The sequence below is a fragment of the Corvus hawaiiensis genome, chromosome 3 (assembly GCF_020740725.1).
Source record: "Corvus hawaiiensis isolate bCorHaw1 chromosome 3, bCorHaw1.pri.cur, whole genome shotgun sequence".
NCBI classification, from domain to species: Eukaryota; Metazoa; Chordata; class Aves; order Passeriformes; family Corvidae; genus Corvus; species Corvus hawaiiensis.
The window spans coordinates 70,245,650-70,265,264 of record NC_063215.1 but is presented as its reverse complement, the minus strand read 5'-3'; the positions used below and the strand labels follow the sequence as shown (position 1 = coordinate 70,265,264).

Sequence of the window (19,615 nt, the reverse complement as noted above, 5' to 3'; positions counted from 1 at the left end):
GAAACTGCTTTGGGTCCTTTGTGTCTTGCCAGCACTCCTGTGGATTAAACCCTTTCCTGGGTTCCTATGGGTGAAGCCTAACCCTGCCCAAAGGCTTGTCCTCCAGCAGGCACAGCCTGAGGCAGTAACAGGGTGTTATCTCCACTCTACTGGGACTTGCTCAACAACTAATATTGAGAACCGAATGAAATATCACAGCCAGTAAATCATGGTGAAAACTCATCCACCCCAAGAGAGATGTGTCTCTTCGGAGCAGGCTTCCCTAGGTACCCCTCTTTTCCTCCCGGCAGCCTGTGTTTTCCATAGGTCCAAACTACCAGGATGCCAACTGGTCACTAGCATTTTTGTAAGGAATTGGAGGGAACACTCCTGACCCAACAGGAGGGCAGTGCTCTGCCTTGGCTGCGCTCCAGGAGGCTGAGTCCTGAACCCAGGTGTGGGCAATCAGTGCTGCCCTTCCCCTCCCAGCTGATCAAGGGGATAGGCAGGCAGTGCTGGGGGATCTGCTCACCCTTCCAGGGAGGCTGCAGGAAATGGTAACTATCTTGAAGATAATCACAATCCTGTAACAGGTCTTGCGTTTTTTAACAGGAATATGTTAACATGAATGTCTCTGGGAGCACAAAGATGATATATCTTGAGTTGTAAGTTTTGACTCTCCTCTGTGTGTTGCCATTTGCACCTCCTCAGCTTTGGAAGAGAGTGAGAGATGAGGAGGATCTCAGGTCTATGCCTGCAATCTCACACCTCAGTGGTTCTGGCTGGGCACTGCAAATACTGAATCAGGCAGGCAGGCTTCCTGATTAGCCTCAGTAGCTTGTTGACAATTTATACCAAGCTAAGAATAAGTTATACTAACTCAGAATGAGTTACTATCACTCTTAAAAATGAAATATCCTGCTTGAACACCTAAATCCTTTTCTTTTCCCCATTTAGTGTCTGTTGAAATTCTGTCTTTTTTTGGTGGAGAATATTGAATACTTTGTTAGCTTTTAAAATGTAGCTTACACTGATGCCAAAATGTTCTGGTTTCTTGCTGAATTTCTTTTTGATAACATATTTTTCCTTAGAAGCTAAAAGACTGACTGAGAAAAAACAAACCCCAAAACATTAACTTTTTTTAAAATGTAATATATCTAAACTTTGGAAATATCTATGGGTCTACATTATGTGGGTTTTTTTTGAAGAACTGACTCATCAGGATGTGCTCTGTGAAGACTTCTAGGAAATAATGCACCTACGTGATTAAAACTATTCTAAGTTTCTAGTTTCTAATTTAAAAATTAAGATTGATCTTTAACTTGACTTTCTTACAAGCCTACCTGTGTCAATGGCTTGGTTTTGCAAAACAATTTGCAGAGTAATCACTACTGGTGAGTTATCAGTAGTTGTAATGAAAGTGTATGGGTTCTGCCAGGCAAGTTTACAGAGAAGGAAGGAAAGAGAGTGTTTTAGAACATTAAAGTAGTTCTACACTTCTGTTACACATTCAGGCCATTGTATCTTTATATTACTCCTGCAGTATGTTAATTTCTGGCAGGTCTTAGTGGGAAAAGAGTTTTTAAGTGAGGTTGGAAGATACAAGTACTCCAGTTGTAATCAAGGCTTAGATCCTTGTCAGTTCTAGTCAGTGAAAGTACCCATCAGGGTATTATTCTACTACTATGGTTCTCTCAAACTGTGCCTTAAGTAATTCTTTCTGTGTATCTTCAACTGGACTGAAATTATATGCTCTTTCAAAAGCCTTTTCCAAATACATAATAATGATGCAAGAGGTAAAATACTAAAACAAAGTAGAAACTAAGTAGGATAGCAGAACCCAAAAGCAGGAATGGAGTAAAAAAGCAAAATCACTTAACATGCTCTTGCAGGTTTTGCTATACTAGATCTTGTTAGTATATTTATAATTTTTAAGTGTTAAAGGTGGAAAAAAATAGATGTTTGACTTGGTTAGATAAGAGAAAACTAAAAAAAACCCAACCCAAATCATCCCACTGAGTATACAAAGTCATCTGATCCACATAAAACACTCAAGTTTTGTAGACAAAAGGTTTCTCAAGCCTGAGCCACAGGCCCCTCAGAACAGGGCTTACGTCAGAGCAGTAAGTGACCAAGAAGCGCAAGGAAGAAATGATAGTTCAAAATAATTTATTTGCATGTGTCATTGTATTCTTTCCAAACTGAATAAAGAGAAATTATTACTATATAACCAGAGCCTATATTTTTAAAGGTATTTAGAAATCTTTGGAAAAATAAATAGTGTGTGTCTTGGGGGGAGGGGAGGATATGCCTGTATAGTTTTTCAAATGTGAATGATACTCCTTCTTCTTTAATGTATATTAAGGCAGAGGAAAGAAGCGAAATCTCTGTTAGGAATTACACTGAAAGTAGGAGTTAGATAAACCAGTAGATTGTTTCCCTGGAATGATGTATTGGTTTAAGCAATCCCTGATGGAAGGGAAGTTCACAGCTGTGAGGAATACATAAATTCTTTCAAAGAAACTGAACATAATAGACCAGACAGTTTAGAGATGGTAAATTATAAGCAGAAAATTTATCTAATTACTACTTGTTTGGTGTTGAACCAAAGTACTGGACTGCTAAACTGATCCAATTTGGCAATTTGGCATTCTCGAGCCCTTTTCCTTCTATTCCAGTTATTTTAATTCTAAATTTTAAAAGTGGAAGGAAATATGTCTGAAAGTTCAGGAAATGTATTTATGAAGTATTGATGCTTATACATCTAAAGCAAAAATTAAGGAGAAGCAGCAACAGATTAAAACTTTTGCACAAGCTTCCAAAATAGTTAGGAAATGTCAGCATCTAAATCAATTATTAAATATGTAGGGCAAAATAGATGAGTACTTCACTGTATCTTTTTCCTTAGTAGAGTTTGAATACTGCTATTTTTCTTATTTGTTTTATCTTGTTTTGTGCCAGATGTTCTTATCAGGGAAAACAATGGTGACGTGTTTTAATATTGATGAGTTGATTCTCCTGGGAATAATAGTGTATCTACCTTCTCAGAATACAAATTGTGGGAGGCTTTCTATAGCATAATTACCACAACACATTGAATTTTAAGTGCAACTATTTAAAACTGTGGAAAGAACTTTCTGTTTATTATCTTTGTTTTATCTATTTAAGAGGAGAATGACTCTTCTTTTAAAATTATGTACTGTTTTGATGGCCTTTAAAAAGCAAGCATATAAATCAGCAGTGGTAATGTGTAATCTGTCAAAGCAGCATATGCTTAAGCACCTTATAAACTATTAAATAATCATAATATTTCTCTTTCCAAGTTTGTTAGTTTATTTGTTGAAGCAATTGCAGAGCAGTTGCAGAGTAATTAAAGTACTTTACTTTAACTTTTTTTTTTTTCCCCTTCAGGAACTTGAAGTACCGATATTATAAATGATTTGGTGACAAGCTGAGCTTGCAATGCAGGCAATAAAAACCGTGGAAAAAGAAGTGACTTTTATAAAGGAAATACTTTTCACAGAATCCTTCCTCAAGCACCAAGAGTGCAGCAGAAATCGGGAGAGCAGGCAGCTCCAAGAGCAGCAGCCATTGGAAGGAGCTGTCTGCAGCTCTCAGTGCTGTACTGAGCATGTCCCAGCGGAGCCCAGTGCAAGCAGCACATTATGCAAAAAGGCAGCTCTAGCAGATGGGAGAGAGGCACAGCAAGCATTTGCTTCACTTGCATCACCACCGCTTGAAAACAAACCTGGATTGCTAGAGGGGATCTCGCCAGCAGGCCAAAGGAATGAAATCCGGGAGGATGGCTTGATTGTCAAAGGTGTTGCACTGCGAAAAATCATGGGGAATCAAGATGGGAAGCTAAAGAAAAATACAGGTGATGTGCAAGAAGGAGGAGATGATGTCTCTGGGCCCAAGGATACGGACGGCACAAAGAAGGTATCAGGAGGCAGAAGGGGACTGGGGAAGCATGCAAAAGGTAGCGAATCGGGTAAGAAGAAGGGTAAGTCGGACTCCAGGCCCTCTGTGTTTTCAAATCTGAGGATCAGAAAAAATCTGTCCAAGGCTAAAGATGGGAATAGCAGTTCACGGGAGGATGTTTTGGAAAGCCAGGCCTTGCAGCCTGGGGAGCTGGACAGTACTCATTCAATTGTAGCCAAAACTCCCGATATAAGCATCTCTGCAGATGAAGGGGGTCTCTCAGACACAGATGTTGAACATTTTGAAATCAGAAATGAAACTGCTCCAGCTGCTGCAGAGACACAGGACGGACAAAGGACCAGCTCTGGCTCTGATACGGATATATACAGTTTCCATTCAGCCGCAGAGCAAGAGGATTTGCTTTCTGATATCCAGCAAGCTATTAGACTGCAGCAGCAGCAGCAGCAGCAGGGGGCAATTAACATTGGAACTGAGGACCTTGTCGCCAAAACAATGGGCCGACACATGGCTAATTCACAAGCAACCTCCTTAGATTTCGAACGGTTTTTTTCAGTAACTACCACTGACAAAGAAAGGAGCCCAGACACGGAGGGGGCTTTTCCAGCGGTATCGGAAATTGTGGAAAACCTTCCTGCCTCCGGTGCCACTGAATGTGAACCAAAAGAAGCGGTAAATGGTACAGGCTCTCCTGGTAACGGCTTATTTGAAACACAGGAACGTCAGCTATTGACTGAGGAACAGCCCGTTGCTGGAGTGGATGCTGTAGCCGGTGAACTACAAGACGGTTTGAATAGAACTGCAGTAGAAAACGGGTCTGAGACACACAGCTCCACACAACCTTCTCCAGCCTCAGTGGCGGATGCTGAGGCTAAAATTGCTGAAGTGCAGGCTGTTGATTTTCAGGGCTCAGTAACAGAGGGTGGTATTTCAGATGCAGGCCGTGATCATGCTGCTGAGACTCAGGAAGGGAAACACACTCTGTCAGCCAGTCGAGAGGAGCTGCGTAATGGTTTATCCACGGAAATGAAAAATGGCAGTTTGTCCTCTGAAGGAACAGCAGACAGTCCGATGCTTGGTTCCCGATGTTTTAAGCCCTATCTAATTAATCCCTGTTACATCAAAACCACAACTAGGCAACTGAGTTCTCCCAACCATTCACCTTCTCCCTCCCCATCCCAGAGCCCGCTTTTCACAAGGAGGCAGGATTCCGTCCACAAAAAAGAAAAAGTCTCAGTCAAGAAGAAGAGGTCTGCTAGTTTGGCAGGTTTGTTTAGTCGTTCTGCAGACTGGACAGAAGAGGTGTCTAATCACAAAAGCGAGATCACAGAGAAGGTGAGCTCTGCAGACTATTTGGAGCACAAGGGGTTTAGAGAGAAATTTCAAACAGAAAGAGTGCCTTTGACTCATTCAAGAAAGTCCTCAGGGGTCCAGGCTTCTACAGAGACATTTCCCAATGTCTTTTCAGGTGAGTGATATGTATTAAGGGTTGTTTGGCTTTGGTATTTTTTTTTCCCACAACAGCTTTGAAAATATTTTTTAAATACTTTAATTCACTTAATGCAATACTTTGCATGCATTATCATCTTTACTTGTGCTGACAGCTTTAAAATCCAAGGCCTGATCTTACAAACACAGTCACATTTCATCAGTCTGGCAATACTGCCACTAAAGGAAATGCATAACTCTGAAGTTTTTCATTCTGCTTGTCTCCGTTGTCTACATCCTGTAGAAAAAGGCCGAATGCCTTAAATTATTCTTGTTGAAAAATGCTAAAAGCTGCACTGTTGTAGGCAGACCAGCTCTCTGCATAAATAGATCTTTCAAATGTGAAGCTTTCTGTAACCAGGATCCTGTTTGGGGTTTTCTTGTGCTAGGTGCTGTTCTAATGTACTGTAAACATCTGAGACCTGCACCTGGTGTTAGACTGAGGTGGTGATGAGGATTTGCTTAGTACAAAAAGGAAAAAGCCATGCAAGCACAGATGGACAGCACTTCAGAAAGGAACCAATTTCCTCTTCAGAAGGGGGGAGGAGGAAAAGAAAAAAATGTTAATGTATTGAAGGGCAGCAAAAACAGGAGAGGAGAAGGGAACGCGGGGTTGTACAATTTGGTAGCTGTGTGAGGCTGCTGCTTAGGCTACATAAGGTGACTCATTCAGTAAAGTATTCTTTACCTTGCCGGTTAGGCAGCTTGCATCCTGTCACAATGACATGGGAATAGAGAGTTCACAAATGAAGCACTGTGAGTAGATGGTTGTATTTTCCTTCACGCTGAGGTTATTTCCCCTTTTTCTGCCCCACCCCCCCCCGAAGTTTCTTTATAAAGGTAATATATTCATAAATAGGAACATTTCTGCCACATAGGAGGTATGTATACAGAGAAAACTGAGCAGCATATTCCATATATTTTTCACTTAAGGAACCTGCAGAACTAAGAGAATACAGAGAACATACCCTAAGAGCACCTGTTATAAGATAAAACTGGTTTTGTTTTGAATGAAGTCAGTTCTAGATGCATGAGCACCGTAACCATATCTGTGCACAAGCTCTTTGCAAAAAATGGAGTGAGATTTTTTTTTGTGGTTTTATGAAAAGTAGACAGAAGAGTAAGATTTATGAAATAAATACCTAACATTACTTTCTAGATTCAAGTCACAACTCTGTCATTCTTCAGTAGTCTTGAACAAAATTCCCCAGTTTCGGTCTAGAAAATTAGAACTCAAATTTTTTAAAACAGAAAAAGCCAGTCCCCTCTGAGACTAGCCCTCTATGAAGTGAGCCGAATCTTTTTTTGTGTTTTAAATCCCTTTCACCCATTTCTAAGACTTAATTTCAGACATACTAGTTAAACTTTTCCAATTTGAGGTGTTCACTAATTTCAGATTTATAGCATATAAAAATCACACACTTTTTTTTTTAGCTATCAACATTTGGCAGCTTATAAAAAGCTCAGAAAAATTTTAATTGCCACATCAGTAATTAGACCTTATAGTGGTGCTATGACAGAAATAAATTTTATGTGGTAAACTTCAAGAACATGGTATTTCTTTTTAGATACTTGTTTTCTGAGAAACAGACTTTTTGCATTTCCTCACAAGGTTTTGATTTGCTTACTAAAAATTTTTGGATTGTTTTGTGTTTTCCCACCAATACTTCAGACTGTTATTGTGAAGGGACCAGTGTCCAATGCAACAGTAGTTCTATCTCTTATGGAAATCACAGTGACCCTCATTTGCATGTACATACCAGCTGTCTTTACAGGCAGAGGACAATTATATCTTTCAGTTCATGCAGAAAAGCTTAAAGTGAGGGAACTGGAAATGACTCATCTCTATTTGGCCATTCATAGTTTTAAAAAATGTATTTACAATCTAAAATTTATCAAGAATTTAAAAATAACAAGTGGTGTACATAAAAAAGGGGAATTAAACTTCGCATTACTCTTCCCATAAACTGCCATTGCTGCAAGAGCAGAAAAGCCTCTAAATAAACCATTCTGGTCAGCAATGATTACAGAAATAATTTCCTTGTAATTTGATACTACTTGTGAAAAATGTTGTATTTTACTTGCATGCATGAGATACATTGACTTGGGGATTAGCATCAGGCTTTTAGAAATAACATTCTTTATAGTGGGATATTTCTAGCTAAAAAAAAAAAAAAAAAAAAAACAAAACAAGAAAAACAAAGGAAAGGCAAACCCAAACAGCTTCTTGCCTACAGCATTAAATCCCATTTTGCTGTGCAGTTACTGCAGTGTTGTTCTGCATTTCTAACTGGAATCAAGTAAAATATTCCACAACACTTCATCATTGATTTCAATGACTGCAGGTTCTATGCAGATGATTGGCCTACTTTTGCACCATGTTGTGGTTTGGCTGTGTGCCCTTTGGTTTTCACAGTGATACATATGAACTCTTTAAGACTGCTTTAATGTAAAATGAAGATGGAAGCCAAGGACTTGGATGGCAGAGACTTTGCATATCTAATTTTGCTTTCTATAAGAAGGAAAGCACAGTATTTCGAATTTGATGCATTTCTTAGGAATGTGGTGTGCACAAATTTATGGGCATTTTGTAATTCAGGCATTTGAGCTATTTCATTTTTTATGTGGACAGCTGTATTTGAATTTGCAGTGACAGTAATTACAAGTTCTAGATTACCCAGTGCACAATGGGGCCATGGCTTTTATATTGTGGTCCCAGGGGGACAAGAGCTCGACAAGAGTTGGTTCTCTCACTTTGTTGTGTGGCAATGAATGATTTGCACTAATGTGAAGAGAGTATCTTGGTGGGAAAATGATATTGATATTTCCAAACATTAACATAACTGAAATGAAAGAGCCAATAGATAGATTTAGTAAAAAGGATTTCATCCTTGCATTAATTTGAGGTGCAGTGATTGCAGAGGAGCTAATAAGGGTGTCTTTTACATAAATTGAATGAGTCCCATCAGCTGCCCCAGACAGTAATTAAACTTGACCCAGACAAACCCATGCCCTTTCTAATCTCTGTTGGCTGGTTGTAACACACTTGCTGCATGAAGCTCTTTCAAACAGATAATTTACCTTTAAATTTCTCTTCAGAGATTTTTATTTGTTCTGCTCTATCTGTAAAGAGGAGACAAACAAAAAGTCCTGGTTACCATAAAACAAAACCTGAAGCCAGTACTGTGCTTGTGTACTCATGTCTGCTTTCTGACTTCTGCCACTTTATTTCACTTCCATACTGTTTTAATGTTGTCTTCCCACTTCCAGTTCCATTGCAGTGTCTACAGGCATATACAGAGGTCTTAGTATAGATAAGTATGCGAAAACTCGAAAAAGCTGGATCAAAGTTTATTTCTGAGGCATAAAATAGACCTTTTAAAATGCTTTTTCAAGGCTTTTTTTCTTTCTGATTCATGTGATGACACACACAATATGGATTTGTATCTGTTGGCATCCTGAGTAGACTTTTTATCAGGCAGCTGTTATTTAAGATTACTTATGGTTTTCTGTTTCACTGATGATGTTTGTTAGCAGTAATACAAACGATTCTTTTATCAGATGAGGTATAGCCTCATCTATCTAAGGGAGCTGCCCAACAGCAACCCTACATGTGGTATGTGATCACACACTACACTGAGTGTTGCTAGCAAGCATCTGAAGGGAAAGATCCTCCTCCTTTTGCCTAGTACACACAAAACTCGGGGGAGGGGGAAGTCCAACACTGCACTTCCACTGTACTAAAATGTGTTTGAAAGTGGCCTGCAATATGTTATTGAAAGATGGGTGAGTACTGATCAGTTGCTTTAATGTTACTGTGCCAGAACCCCAATATGGGATTTGGAGAAACGTGAGTAATTTCACTGGAATCCAGTGCTGCCAGGCTTGTTTTGATGGGATCTCATGATTAATACTTTGATCTTTATCTAGAACTTCATTGGGAGTAGCAGATTATGGTCATGGGATTGAGTGGCTCTGTCTATTGGGCAACCACATTCTGACCAGCAACTGCATTCTGAGGTATGACTGGGAGCCTGACATGTCTGGAGTAGGAATGTGTGGACTTGGTTGCCTGATGGTCTTTTTTAGGGTGCAAAGCGGGAAAGGAAAAGGGACAGTTTATAGCTGGGATCTGTGCAGCTCTACTTGGTTCTGAGACACAGTATCACAAGAATATCCATCACACAAGGGATCTGTCTGGAACTGACCATTAAAGGACGTTGCGTGCTTCAGTGACTTCATTTCTGTGAAATGAGCAGCGGATTACTCCAGTGGGAATAATTATGTGGAGTTTAAGTTTGATTATATTTCTTGGGTTTAATTGTGCTTTATTATTTTTTAAAGTATGCACATATTTTTTAATAGCTTGGGGCATGGTTGGTATATTTTTTCAAAAAAATCCCCAACTGTGTGTGTAGGACTTATTTGCAGAAAAAAAACCCCTATTTCTTGAAACAGGCTTTTTTTTTCTCTGTGCAGTTCTGTTTAAAGAAAAACAAATTTGGAATTGAAAAGCAACTCTAGGGATATTTTAGGCTGACTATATATGAGGGATTAAGTTCTAATGTGAATCATGGCGATAGAATATGCAAAAATATTAATTACCCAAGATATTTTGTTTGTTTAGTGTTCTAATCAAGCTCAGGATATGGCCAAGTGTATTCCTTATGAACTACTTCTGCCAAAATTTGAGCTTACATAAGGAGTAGTGGTGATGAACCATATATATGTAGGTGTGGGTGACTGCAGCTTTGGTTATTTTTAGATATATTTGAAAACATCATTCTGTAGCAGTTAGCTGGACTGCAAGTTTCCAGAAACTTACTTTTATGGAGGCAGTTGATCGTTTTTGGGAATGGGGTGAGTTGGTACAAGGGGAACAGGACAGAAGAAGAAAGGACAGCTGTGAAAGGAAGGTGATGGACAGATGTGAGGACTTTACATTGTGTCACTTCATTCCTGCCTCTTCACATGATAATAGAAGGCCAGTTGCACTTCATTAAATGCTTTAAAAAGGCAGCAAAGGGGGTTCAGGAGCTGTGGCATGCTATCATTTTCTCTAAGCAACAGCAGCTTCCTGCATTCCTACATTGCAATTCATGTAAAGAAAATTAAGGACAACGAGGTGGTCTGTGTTACCTTGAGTATAAAAATGGCTGTTCTTTTATTTCCATGTTGCTGCTAACCAGAATGTTTCCTTCACACTGATGGAAATAGCTAGGCTTTCTGACCAGGAAGTGGGTGATGTTTTCTGATGCCAAACCATGTTTTATTCTCTCATAAATACAGACCATAACTTCTTTCATCTGTAGTTGCACAGCAGTAGAACCATTAAGTAAGTTAGCACTTTTGTAACAGTGAGAAGCAGTGGTTTTGAGATTGTGTGCAAATATCACAGGTTGTAAAAAAAACCCTAATATATATAAAGCTAAATGTAAATACATAAATAAAGAAGTACGTAAATCTTTAGAATTTAATCTTTTTGGTGTCTTGACATATATAGCTAAGTAGTGGCAGGAAAGCCTAGTCACAAATGAGATTTATTGAGACATTCTTATTTGTGAGTACAAGTTTGACTTTTTTGGTCTCAGGATCTGTATAAGAGTTATCAGGAGTGCCAGAGCTCTGAACGTGGTGTGAATTTGAATGAGGAGAAAACATAGATAACTTTACTCTGGAACTAATTACAGAAGGCACCTTCATTCTAGAGTTTATTTGGTGCCAGGATCTGGCTCAGATGTACCAGAGATAGATGCAGAAGACGTAGAAATAGCATGTACCAGGGAAAAAGTAACTGCTATCCTTTCCTCTTCCTTGCACTGATAAGGAAAAAAAAAATCACTCTAAAAAAGAAATGTGTGCTGCAGTATCACAATAGTTAACTAACTTAACATCTCTTAAAAGTCATGGAAGAAAATGTGGTTTTCATTTAAAAAAAAAAAAAAAAAAGGGAAAAAAGACCAAAACAAAAACATTGCCTTCATAATAGGGGTTGTGTATCCAAGTGCTATTTTGTCATGCAAAGAGTCAAGAAATAATTTATGCTGAGAAATTGTTGAGGGAAATACTTGATTACAGCAGTGAAAGAAAATAAAGGCCCAGTTACAGCAAGGGAGTTGTGTTTCTAGGTTTTCTTCAGATGAAGTCTAGAAGAACATATCTGCACAAATACATAGATGTACATGTGTAGTTTTTGTGGAATATAGTTCTAACTTTTTACTTTTCCCCTTTTTCATCTTACTGTTGTTTGTTTATGGACACAAAACCAAAAGCTTTTGTACATCCTGATAAATATTAAAAAGCAGATATTAAAGTTGGAGATTACCAAACCTTGGGAGCACAGCTCCTGGAGCAGAAATAAAGCTAAGGCACACCTGGGATCTAATGAGCAGGTTGAAGGAAATGTGTTATTTGTGTCCCATTTTAAAGACTTCCTAGTTTGGTTCAGTTGTGTCTCATGACTTTTGGCTGCTTGAGCACACACTTGAATTTACTTCTAAGGTAGAGATAGGCCAGACTGCTTTGAATGTAGAATAAAACATTGAACCATTAGGCATAAAGGAAATTGGGTTGTATGGAATAGTGTGTATCAGTTTGGACTGACAAAAGATGCTGCTAGTAATAGATGCCCAAAAAGACATCAGAGGAGCTTCTTACTTTAAAGAGCTAGATGGAAAGAATTGTGGCTTTCCAGCAGTCTGTAAGAACTTGGCACAGACTGCTGCCTTCACATCACAAATCACCACAGAAACTAAAAGGGTAAAGATGGACAAAATTAAATACTTGCTGAGAGGAAGCTAAGTACCTGGAAAACGCAATACAACATTTGCCAAAGATGCATATGGTGCCTAAAAGATTTGATAGACAGACACACATAGATTCTCCTTCATAATAAACTGCTATAATTATAGGGTAGCCTTGTAAATGTACCTCTGTAATCTGCAATGATACTGCATTAGAACCTGAAGAGAAATCAATGTGAAAGAACACATGCAATTTAATGTTGTGGGAGGGTGCATCTTGTTTATATTTTTAGAAAGATATTTTGTACTCTATGCCACTGCTATATCATAGTTGAGGAATTGTCTGGTATTTAAAAATTTTAAAACCTTCAGCTTCTGAAAGTTAATATATGAAAGCTTCTGAAAGATGTATCCTTTCCTTTTACTATTTTTGTCACATATATAGTTGTCGCTAAGTGACATATATAAATGACATATAGCAAGAGGAAGGGATAAAAGAATAGTTTAATATTCTGTCTCAGCTTATCCTGTTATACATATGTCATATGTAAGAAAATTCACTGTGGGGGAAAGGTGTAAAATCTTAGTCACCATGAAAGCAAAATTTCAAGGAGCTCATGTTCAAGTTAGGGAGAAAGAGTGCTTCACAGATTTGCTAATCTGGAAGAATGCTGAAAGCACTGTCACAGCCTATCACAAATATTTAATATGTTGTGAAACTCTGGTGATAGTAGAGATATAATACCTGCTTTTTATAAAACGTAAAATATTGTTGCAAATAATCAAGCCAATTTTCATCATGTTTTGACTGCAGCAGCAAGTAAGGCTTTGGAACAAATCTTGAGGGAGGAAATTAGAAGATATAATTAACTATTGAGTATATGACAAAAGGGTAAAGAAAAATGACAAAATGCAGCATGGTTTTATCAAAGATCAATAAGACTACATTGCTAATATTTTATTTACAGCTGCTTTCTAGACAAAACAAGTGTGCTAAGAAGGCACTCACCTGCATTTCTGTACAAATGGTAACACTGCAAATCATTTATCCAAAGAAGAAAATTCCTGCTGGTTTTAGATAAGGGACTCTGTCATGTTACTTCACTGCTACCAGAGGTAACAGCATCATTTTGGCCTGCCCCCCCTAGAGTTGTGATCGATGGGCTTGGTCAGGCTGTGGAAATTTATTACATAATTAAAACAAGAGTAGACCTGTGTCCTGACCTTTGTCATGGCCATAGCCCTTGAAGGACTTGAAATTTTCACTACCAAGTAAAATTTTTGTTAAACTTCTGTCTTTCTATATTATGACACTAATTTCAAAATTAGGAACTGAGCTGACCTTAGGATTTCATTCATCAGGGTGAAGGTCTGAATTAATTAGATTTTCACATGCTTCTGCTCTTTCTAGCATGATTTGTGGAAATATGGTGCATGTTTAAGTAATCTTATAACAGACTACTGGGGAATATGCTGAAATTGGTGGTGTTGTCATGTCTCATACCCAGCACAAATGAACAGGTTGTTTTAAAATGTAGCCACTTGGTTCAATCCAGAAACATGGATAAAGTAGGAGATGCGTTTGTTTTGAAAACTGTTTGTAAAATCTTTTCTGGGGTGGATTTTTACTTCCTTAATTCAGTGATCTCTCTTTCTCACCTTTATTTTTGGAGAATCCTGTTTTCAAATTTTGTCAGATCTCCACTTTTCCCATGAGGGCATTTCTGGAGGAATTTCAGGGCCATTTGAATGAGGAGCTACCTTTGCTCTGCATGCACTGAGGTGGCCCTGGGGGCAGTGGCAGGATTCTCCTCCGGTGACAGCTAATGCCCTTGCTTCCGAAAGGGAGCATGCACACATATTCTCTGTCTCTCTTTTGGATGTCTCAAGCACTTGAAGCTGTTAGCATTATATGTTGCTCTTTCCTTTGCTGTATAATGTGTTGCTTGTTCTTAGCTGAGTTGAAATCTCAGTCATATGCTTATGAAAGTTGTCTTGCACAACCCAGAATCTGTTTAAATTTTAATAATAATTGTGGGGCTAAAATATCGGGAAAAAAGTACTTGCTTGACTTGCACAGGGGTTGATGTACTCTGGTCCTATCCTTAGAACTAGTGAAGAGTACACGGAAAAATTTTAACACTAAACAAGCATACTATGAAAGATAGGACAGTGTAAAATGAGAGAGATTGAGATGCCAAAAAATTCAGAGAGCTTGGCAAAAGTAAAGCATAGTTTTTACTGTGGCAATCAAGTACAGGACTGAGAAATGTGAAATTAATAATTGATAGTTTTATTCTAGTTGTTTGAATAGTCTATGAATGTATTCAATCAATACATTATTCACTGTAATTTAATAAATATGTGTTTCTGACTTTGAAATTACGTTGAACTGTCTGTAGGCAGACATGGAAAACTGTGGGAATGAGGGAGATGGTGTTGATATATGTCTTTTTCTTAATTCTCTTGCTTAGACAGGCTTTCTGCTTTGACTTCTGAATTTAAGATGATGTGTGGGTTTAGTTCATACCATCCATGTGAACAGATAGGAAATCTGGAGGCAGAATATCAGAGAAGAAAAGTCAATCTTCTTGGTTATTTCCACACATCCCTAACTTTATTAATGTTCTAAGTACTAAAATATAAAAGTATATTTTATGTATAATATGATAATATACAATATAAATATGTAAAGACATCAACATATAACATCTGTGGGTTTTTTTCCCCTTAGAAACATAAGCTTTTATACAACTAGCAAAGGCAGAGATGAACTATTTCACTGATAATAAGAACAAGAAGAAATATATTTGACAGTATTGTATCAATTTGTGCCCTAACCCTAGACCTTGACCAATTTTTTTATATTTAAGTTTTATGTTGCCTGGAAATTAGACTTAAAACATATTTTATTTTGTGTTTATTCAAAGCAGAAAGCTTTTTTTTTCTTTTTGTTGTGAAACTATATTGTGTGGAGGCCGGTTGCTTACCAGGTTTTCTGTGTTTTATGTAACCAGGATGTGAGAAAACTGTCACATGATTTTAGGAAAGTATCTGTCAATAAAAATTCAATCCCTTAAAAAAAATTTTAAAAAACCAACCAACCAAACAAAAAAAAACCCAGCTAAAGCAACCTCACAGGATGAGAAATCTAGAATGGTTTACCAATCTAAATCAGAAGAGGATTAAAAACTCTACAGTGGAAAAGAACAATAAATGAAGTTTCTAATCCTGGCATATTCAGCATAATCTCCCAGGTCAGTCTTCAGGCAAACAACAGGCAAAATTAAATTGCTACTTTGTAACTGCAAATGCATATTTAATATGCACTTATGCAGTACTTGGGCTTATTATTTGAAGAAAAGATGGCTAGAATACCAATTTCTGTTTCATTCCCCAGGTTACGTGTGCACCTTGGAAAACTGTTCTCAGCAGTCACATGTTGCACATTATATCTAGGCTGAGTGGTACAGGTTAGCTGAAAAATGGGAAATTTGAAAAGCTTGTGAAATTAAAGGAAAGCATTAAAGAACTTTAATACTTTTTATCATTGAGGTATTAATTTTATATGTGAAATATTAGTGTGTTTGTTCTATTTGAGACTTGGTAAAGTATATGAACAGCAAAAAGGTGAAAATGGAGTGCGATTGATTTGCCCCTGAAAAATTGTTCATTAAGCTTTTGCTGCATAGTTTGAGAAAATATGATAAATGTGTAAATTTATACTGAAAATTATTTAAGAAATTGTATCTAGCTGAAATTGCTATCTCAGCTAAGAATATGAACATCTTTGCAGTATTTCTGTCTCTTTGACATGTTTGTCTTCTTCTGGCATTCTAGGCCATGTTGGTGCTGCACTAAATGAGGCCTGAGTTAGCTGGCACTTTGCTGACAGCATATGTAGAAAAGGAGATAGAAAAAAAAAGTGAAAGGAAGGAATGATTTAGACTAATATGGGACAGCAGATAGCTGAAGTACAGCATTTTCTTCCTTTTGAATGCAACTCTTTTTTTTCCTCCTATTTTCTCTCTGGTTTTTAGTTTGGGGGTTTTTTTGGTTGTTATTTTTTTGTTTATAAAACTACATAATTGAAATCTTTTCTAAATGAGAAACCATAAGAAGACTACAATTGTCTTTTTACATTTTGCAAGAATAATAGAAAATGTTAGAAATGGAAATTCACCATTTTGTCTATTTCTTCTTCCTTTTCCTTTATTTCCTCTACTGTCTCCCAAAAATAGAGCAAAGCCTAGGGTACATTTGGCTTCAAAGCTTATGAAATCACTTTGCTGTGTGAGCATTTCTGATCTTACTAAAATGGACAAAAAAAAGAGGGAAAAGGAAACAAGCAGATTTCAGCTTTTGAAGATGTAAGCAATATGTGAGTAAGTCAAGTTAACTCTTGAGGTTGCTGAATAGGGTGTTCAGAGCTGGTGTTATACTGAAGCCATTCACTCTGCATTAGGAAGAATTAAAATGGAAAGTCTGTGTCCAGTGTGTGTAGGTGTACTGATGCAACTGCTGTGCTAATGGTGAAAGTGTGGTATAGTGCTCTGGGTTTTTGGAGAGAGGATCACCGAGACAGGCAGAAGGGGGAGCTTTTGGAGTATAACTCATTTTGATCATTAGTCTCAGCTGGTGCTCAGTGACAGCTGTGCTCCTGGGCTTTTGCAAATCCGGCGTAAGGAGGATAGAAGACACATCTTTAAAGATAAATGTGAGGTTATAACAGCAAGATCCTCAGGGAAACATTATTGCAAGCTCTGCTGTAGCACAGCGCCTCAGTGCACATGTTTGTGTTTTCAGTATGTCTATTCTAGTTTTCTTCCAATTCTCACTTCCATTCATGTCTCTTCCTGCCCTCAATAATTAAGCAAATGCAAAGCTAACAATATTTTATGATATTGCTGATTCTTAAGGATTTTCTTTCTCACCTTGTAGCTCTTTGAAAGGCTTGTCTTCTGAGCATATCAAAGGTCTATAAGGTGAATTCATTGAGTCAGGACTTGTATTTCTCTGTAGACAATACTGAACATGCTTTTACCCACATTTTTCATACAGGGAGACAGTATGGAAGGAAACCATACTTGAACTTGTGAATTTGCATTCAGTAGTGAATAGTTCTACATGTTCTACAGCGGTGGCTTTCACGAACAGTGGTGTTCAATTCTTGATCATAGGGGTTGGGTGAGGACCTGTTGTGTCATACAAGATCAATAGTGCTTCATCTTCATGAGAATGGGAGAAAGAGACAGATCATACACAGGTGGAGAACATGGAATTTGGAAGCAGAGCCAGAAGATTCAGGCTGAGTCACAGTAGCAGAATTATAACAAAATATCCACAGAAATCCAGAATACCTGATACTTCCAAGCTTAATTTCATGTTCTCATTCTTTTAGTTGATAAACTGTGTAATCCTTTGCAAGAGAGGAAAAAATAAAAGTCTTTTTATCCCTTACTGGGGTTTAATAAGTCATTCCAAGCTCCTAAAAAATATCTTCTGAGTTTATAGTCATCTTACTTGCTGAAGATTTTTGGCAGGATCCTCAGAATACTGATTTGATCTAAAGCTGGAGTTCCTGTCTAATTCAAAACTTAGTATGCTTCCTATCCCTTGTCAAAATAATTAGGGGAAAGGTAAGAAAAGGGTTCAGGATTCATGACCTGGGATTTCTAGGAAGAAATGTTGTTTTATATGTGAAAAGTGGTAATTTATCCTCTTAGGGGAAAATATATCTCAGAGACCTTGGTTTTAGTGTTTACTGTTTCCACAGAGGGAAAAGGCAGTCAAGAGAAATTCTTTGCTATTCCATTTAACCTTGTAGCAGAAATCAGCCAATCATTTAATAATTATGAAATGATTAATCACTTAATTATTCCAGATTATTTGCAAACATCTTTACCTCTTGAAAGTATTATCTCATTTAATTTAGGTATATGAGGTGATTACGGTGTCTGGGGCCAAAAGCTGTTGCTGCTGCATTTTATTTATAAATTAACAATGTAAAATTGTAGCTCAAAATCTTGTAGTTGACTGAAATTTAGCCTATGCATTAAATATGGCTATGATTTTTTTTTTGCCATTTAGGGTGTAGATGCAGGGATTAACATTGTACAGTCAATATAGATACAAAGTAATTTTAGTTTGAATTAATTCCAGTGTATAGTGCAGATAGACAGGGTACTGGCAATCCATCTGCAGTTCAAAACAGCAGCTGTTAAAAGCCTGTAGGATCGAGTACTAAACAGGTATTTTGCTAAAACTAAACAAAAATAGAACTTTCATTGTGCCCTGAATTATAAACATGATTCCTGTTGCTTCACAAATGTCTCTTACATCAACATCAGTGCAGGCATCGGTGGGGTCAGAGGGCAGTGAGGCGGGAGCAGATTCAGCACCCACCTCCCCAGGCTGATAACGACTTTGGAGCTGAAATGCTTCTGCTATAGTGATGCCTGAAATTAGGTATAAGGGAAATATCAGGTGCCCTTACCTAGGGAGAAACTACTTCTTGGTTAATGGTGGCTTTCAAATGTAATTTTCCCCTGTCAGGAACTACAGTGGCACAGCGAATCCATCCACCAGGCCCTGCATCATGGCATGGTGTTAACTTGAGGAAATGAGCCATATTTTCAAATATCAACACAACTTCTCTTGATAGGATTTACCTCTTCATTTCCCTTTAAGTAAAACTTGTGTTGTCCTTTCTATAACTTTGGTTTCTTTTTATGTTTGATGGGGGATGTGTGGTTCTTGCACTGGTATTGTCCACTCAATTTGATTGTAAGCCCTACCTGGTTAGGTAGGTACAAAACTTCAGTGGTTTAACACTATGTTCTGTCTGTATTGTATATGTTAAGTACTTTAAGCATACAACTCATTCAATGTTGATACAGAGATTTTTGTCATAGCTTCTTGCAGTAAAACTATTTCTCTATGCTTTGAAAACTGAGTATTTTCCAGCTTGCATTTAGTAAAATGTGTTAACTGAATGAACAAAACATATTTCTGTAATTTAAGTTTCTGTCTGTCCTCGATCTCCGTAGCAATTGTAAGGAACACGCAAGCTGCATTAGAGCAGAGATTTATATGAACATGGCTACCTTTGTGTTGAGAATGCTTATTTTTTGATTCAACATATACTTGATAAAAAGAACACCTTAATAGTATTAAAATCAGTTTAAATCAAGTTATTGATTCTTCTAGCTTAAAAAGTAATTGCTAGTATAATTAAATAATTTTTCTGTCCTATTTATTCCAAGACTACTTCATGCGCAGATGGACAAAATGATATAATTTCTCTTACCATAATCTGAATTACTTAAATTCATTACTGACTTCTTTACACATATCCTTATTTTATGTTGCTTGAATACTAAAGTATTTTTAGACAATAGTTAAAAACCACCATAAAAATTAAACTCCAACTGAATAGCAACTAAGATTCTGACCAATGCATTTGA

The 19,615-nt window shown here is 37.5% G+C and overlaps 1 protein-coding gene across 10 annotated transcripts in view; it reads left to right on the top strand.

Annotated features, from left to right (window-relative positions):
• Nucleotides 1-19,615, top strand: part of FMN2 (formin 2) — a 167,520-nt gene that overhangs the window by 10,830 nt on the left and 137,075 nt on the right. For all 10 annotated transcript variants that reach the window (XM_048299832.1, XM_048299836.1, XM_048299838.1 and 7 more), the window contains exon 2: nucleotides 3,391-5,386. In XM_048299832.1, coding sequence (XP_048155789.1) covers nucleotides 3,442-5,386 — 1,945 coding nt within the window. In that variant the 5' untranslated portion in view covers nucleotides 3,391-3,441. The remainder of the gene's footprint in view (nucleotides 1-3,390; nucleotides 5,387-19,615) is intronic.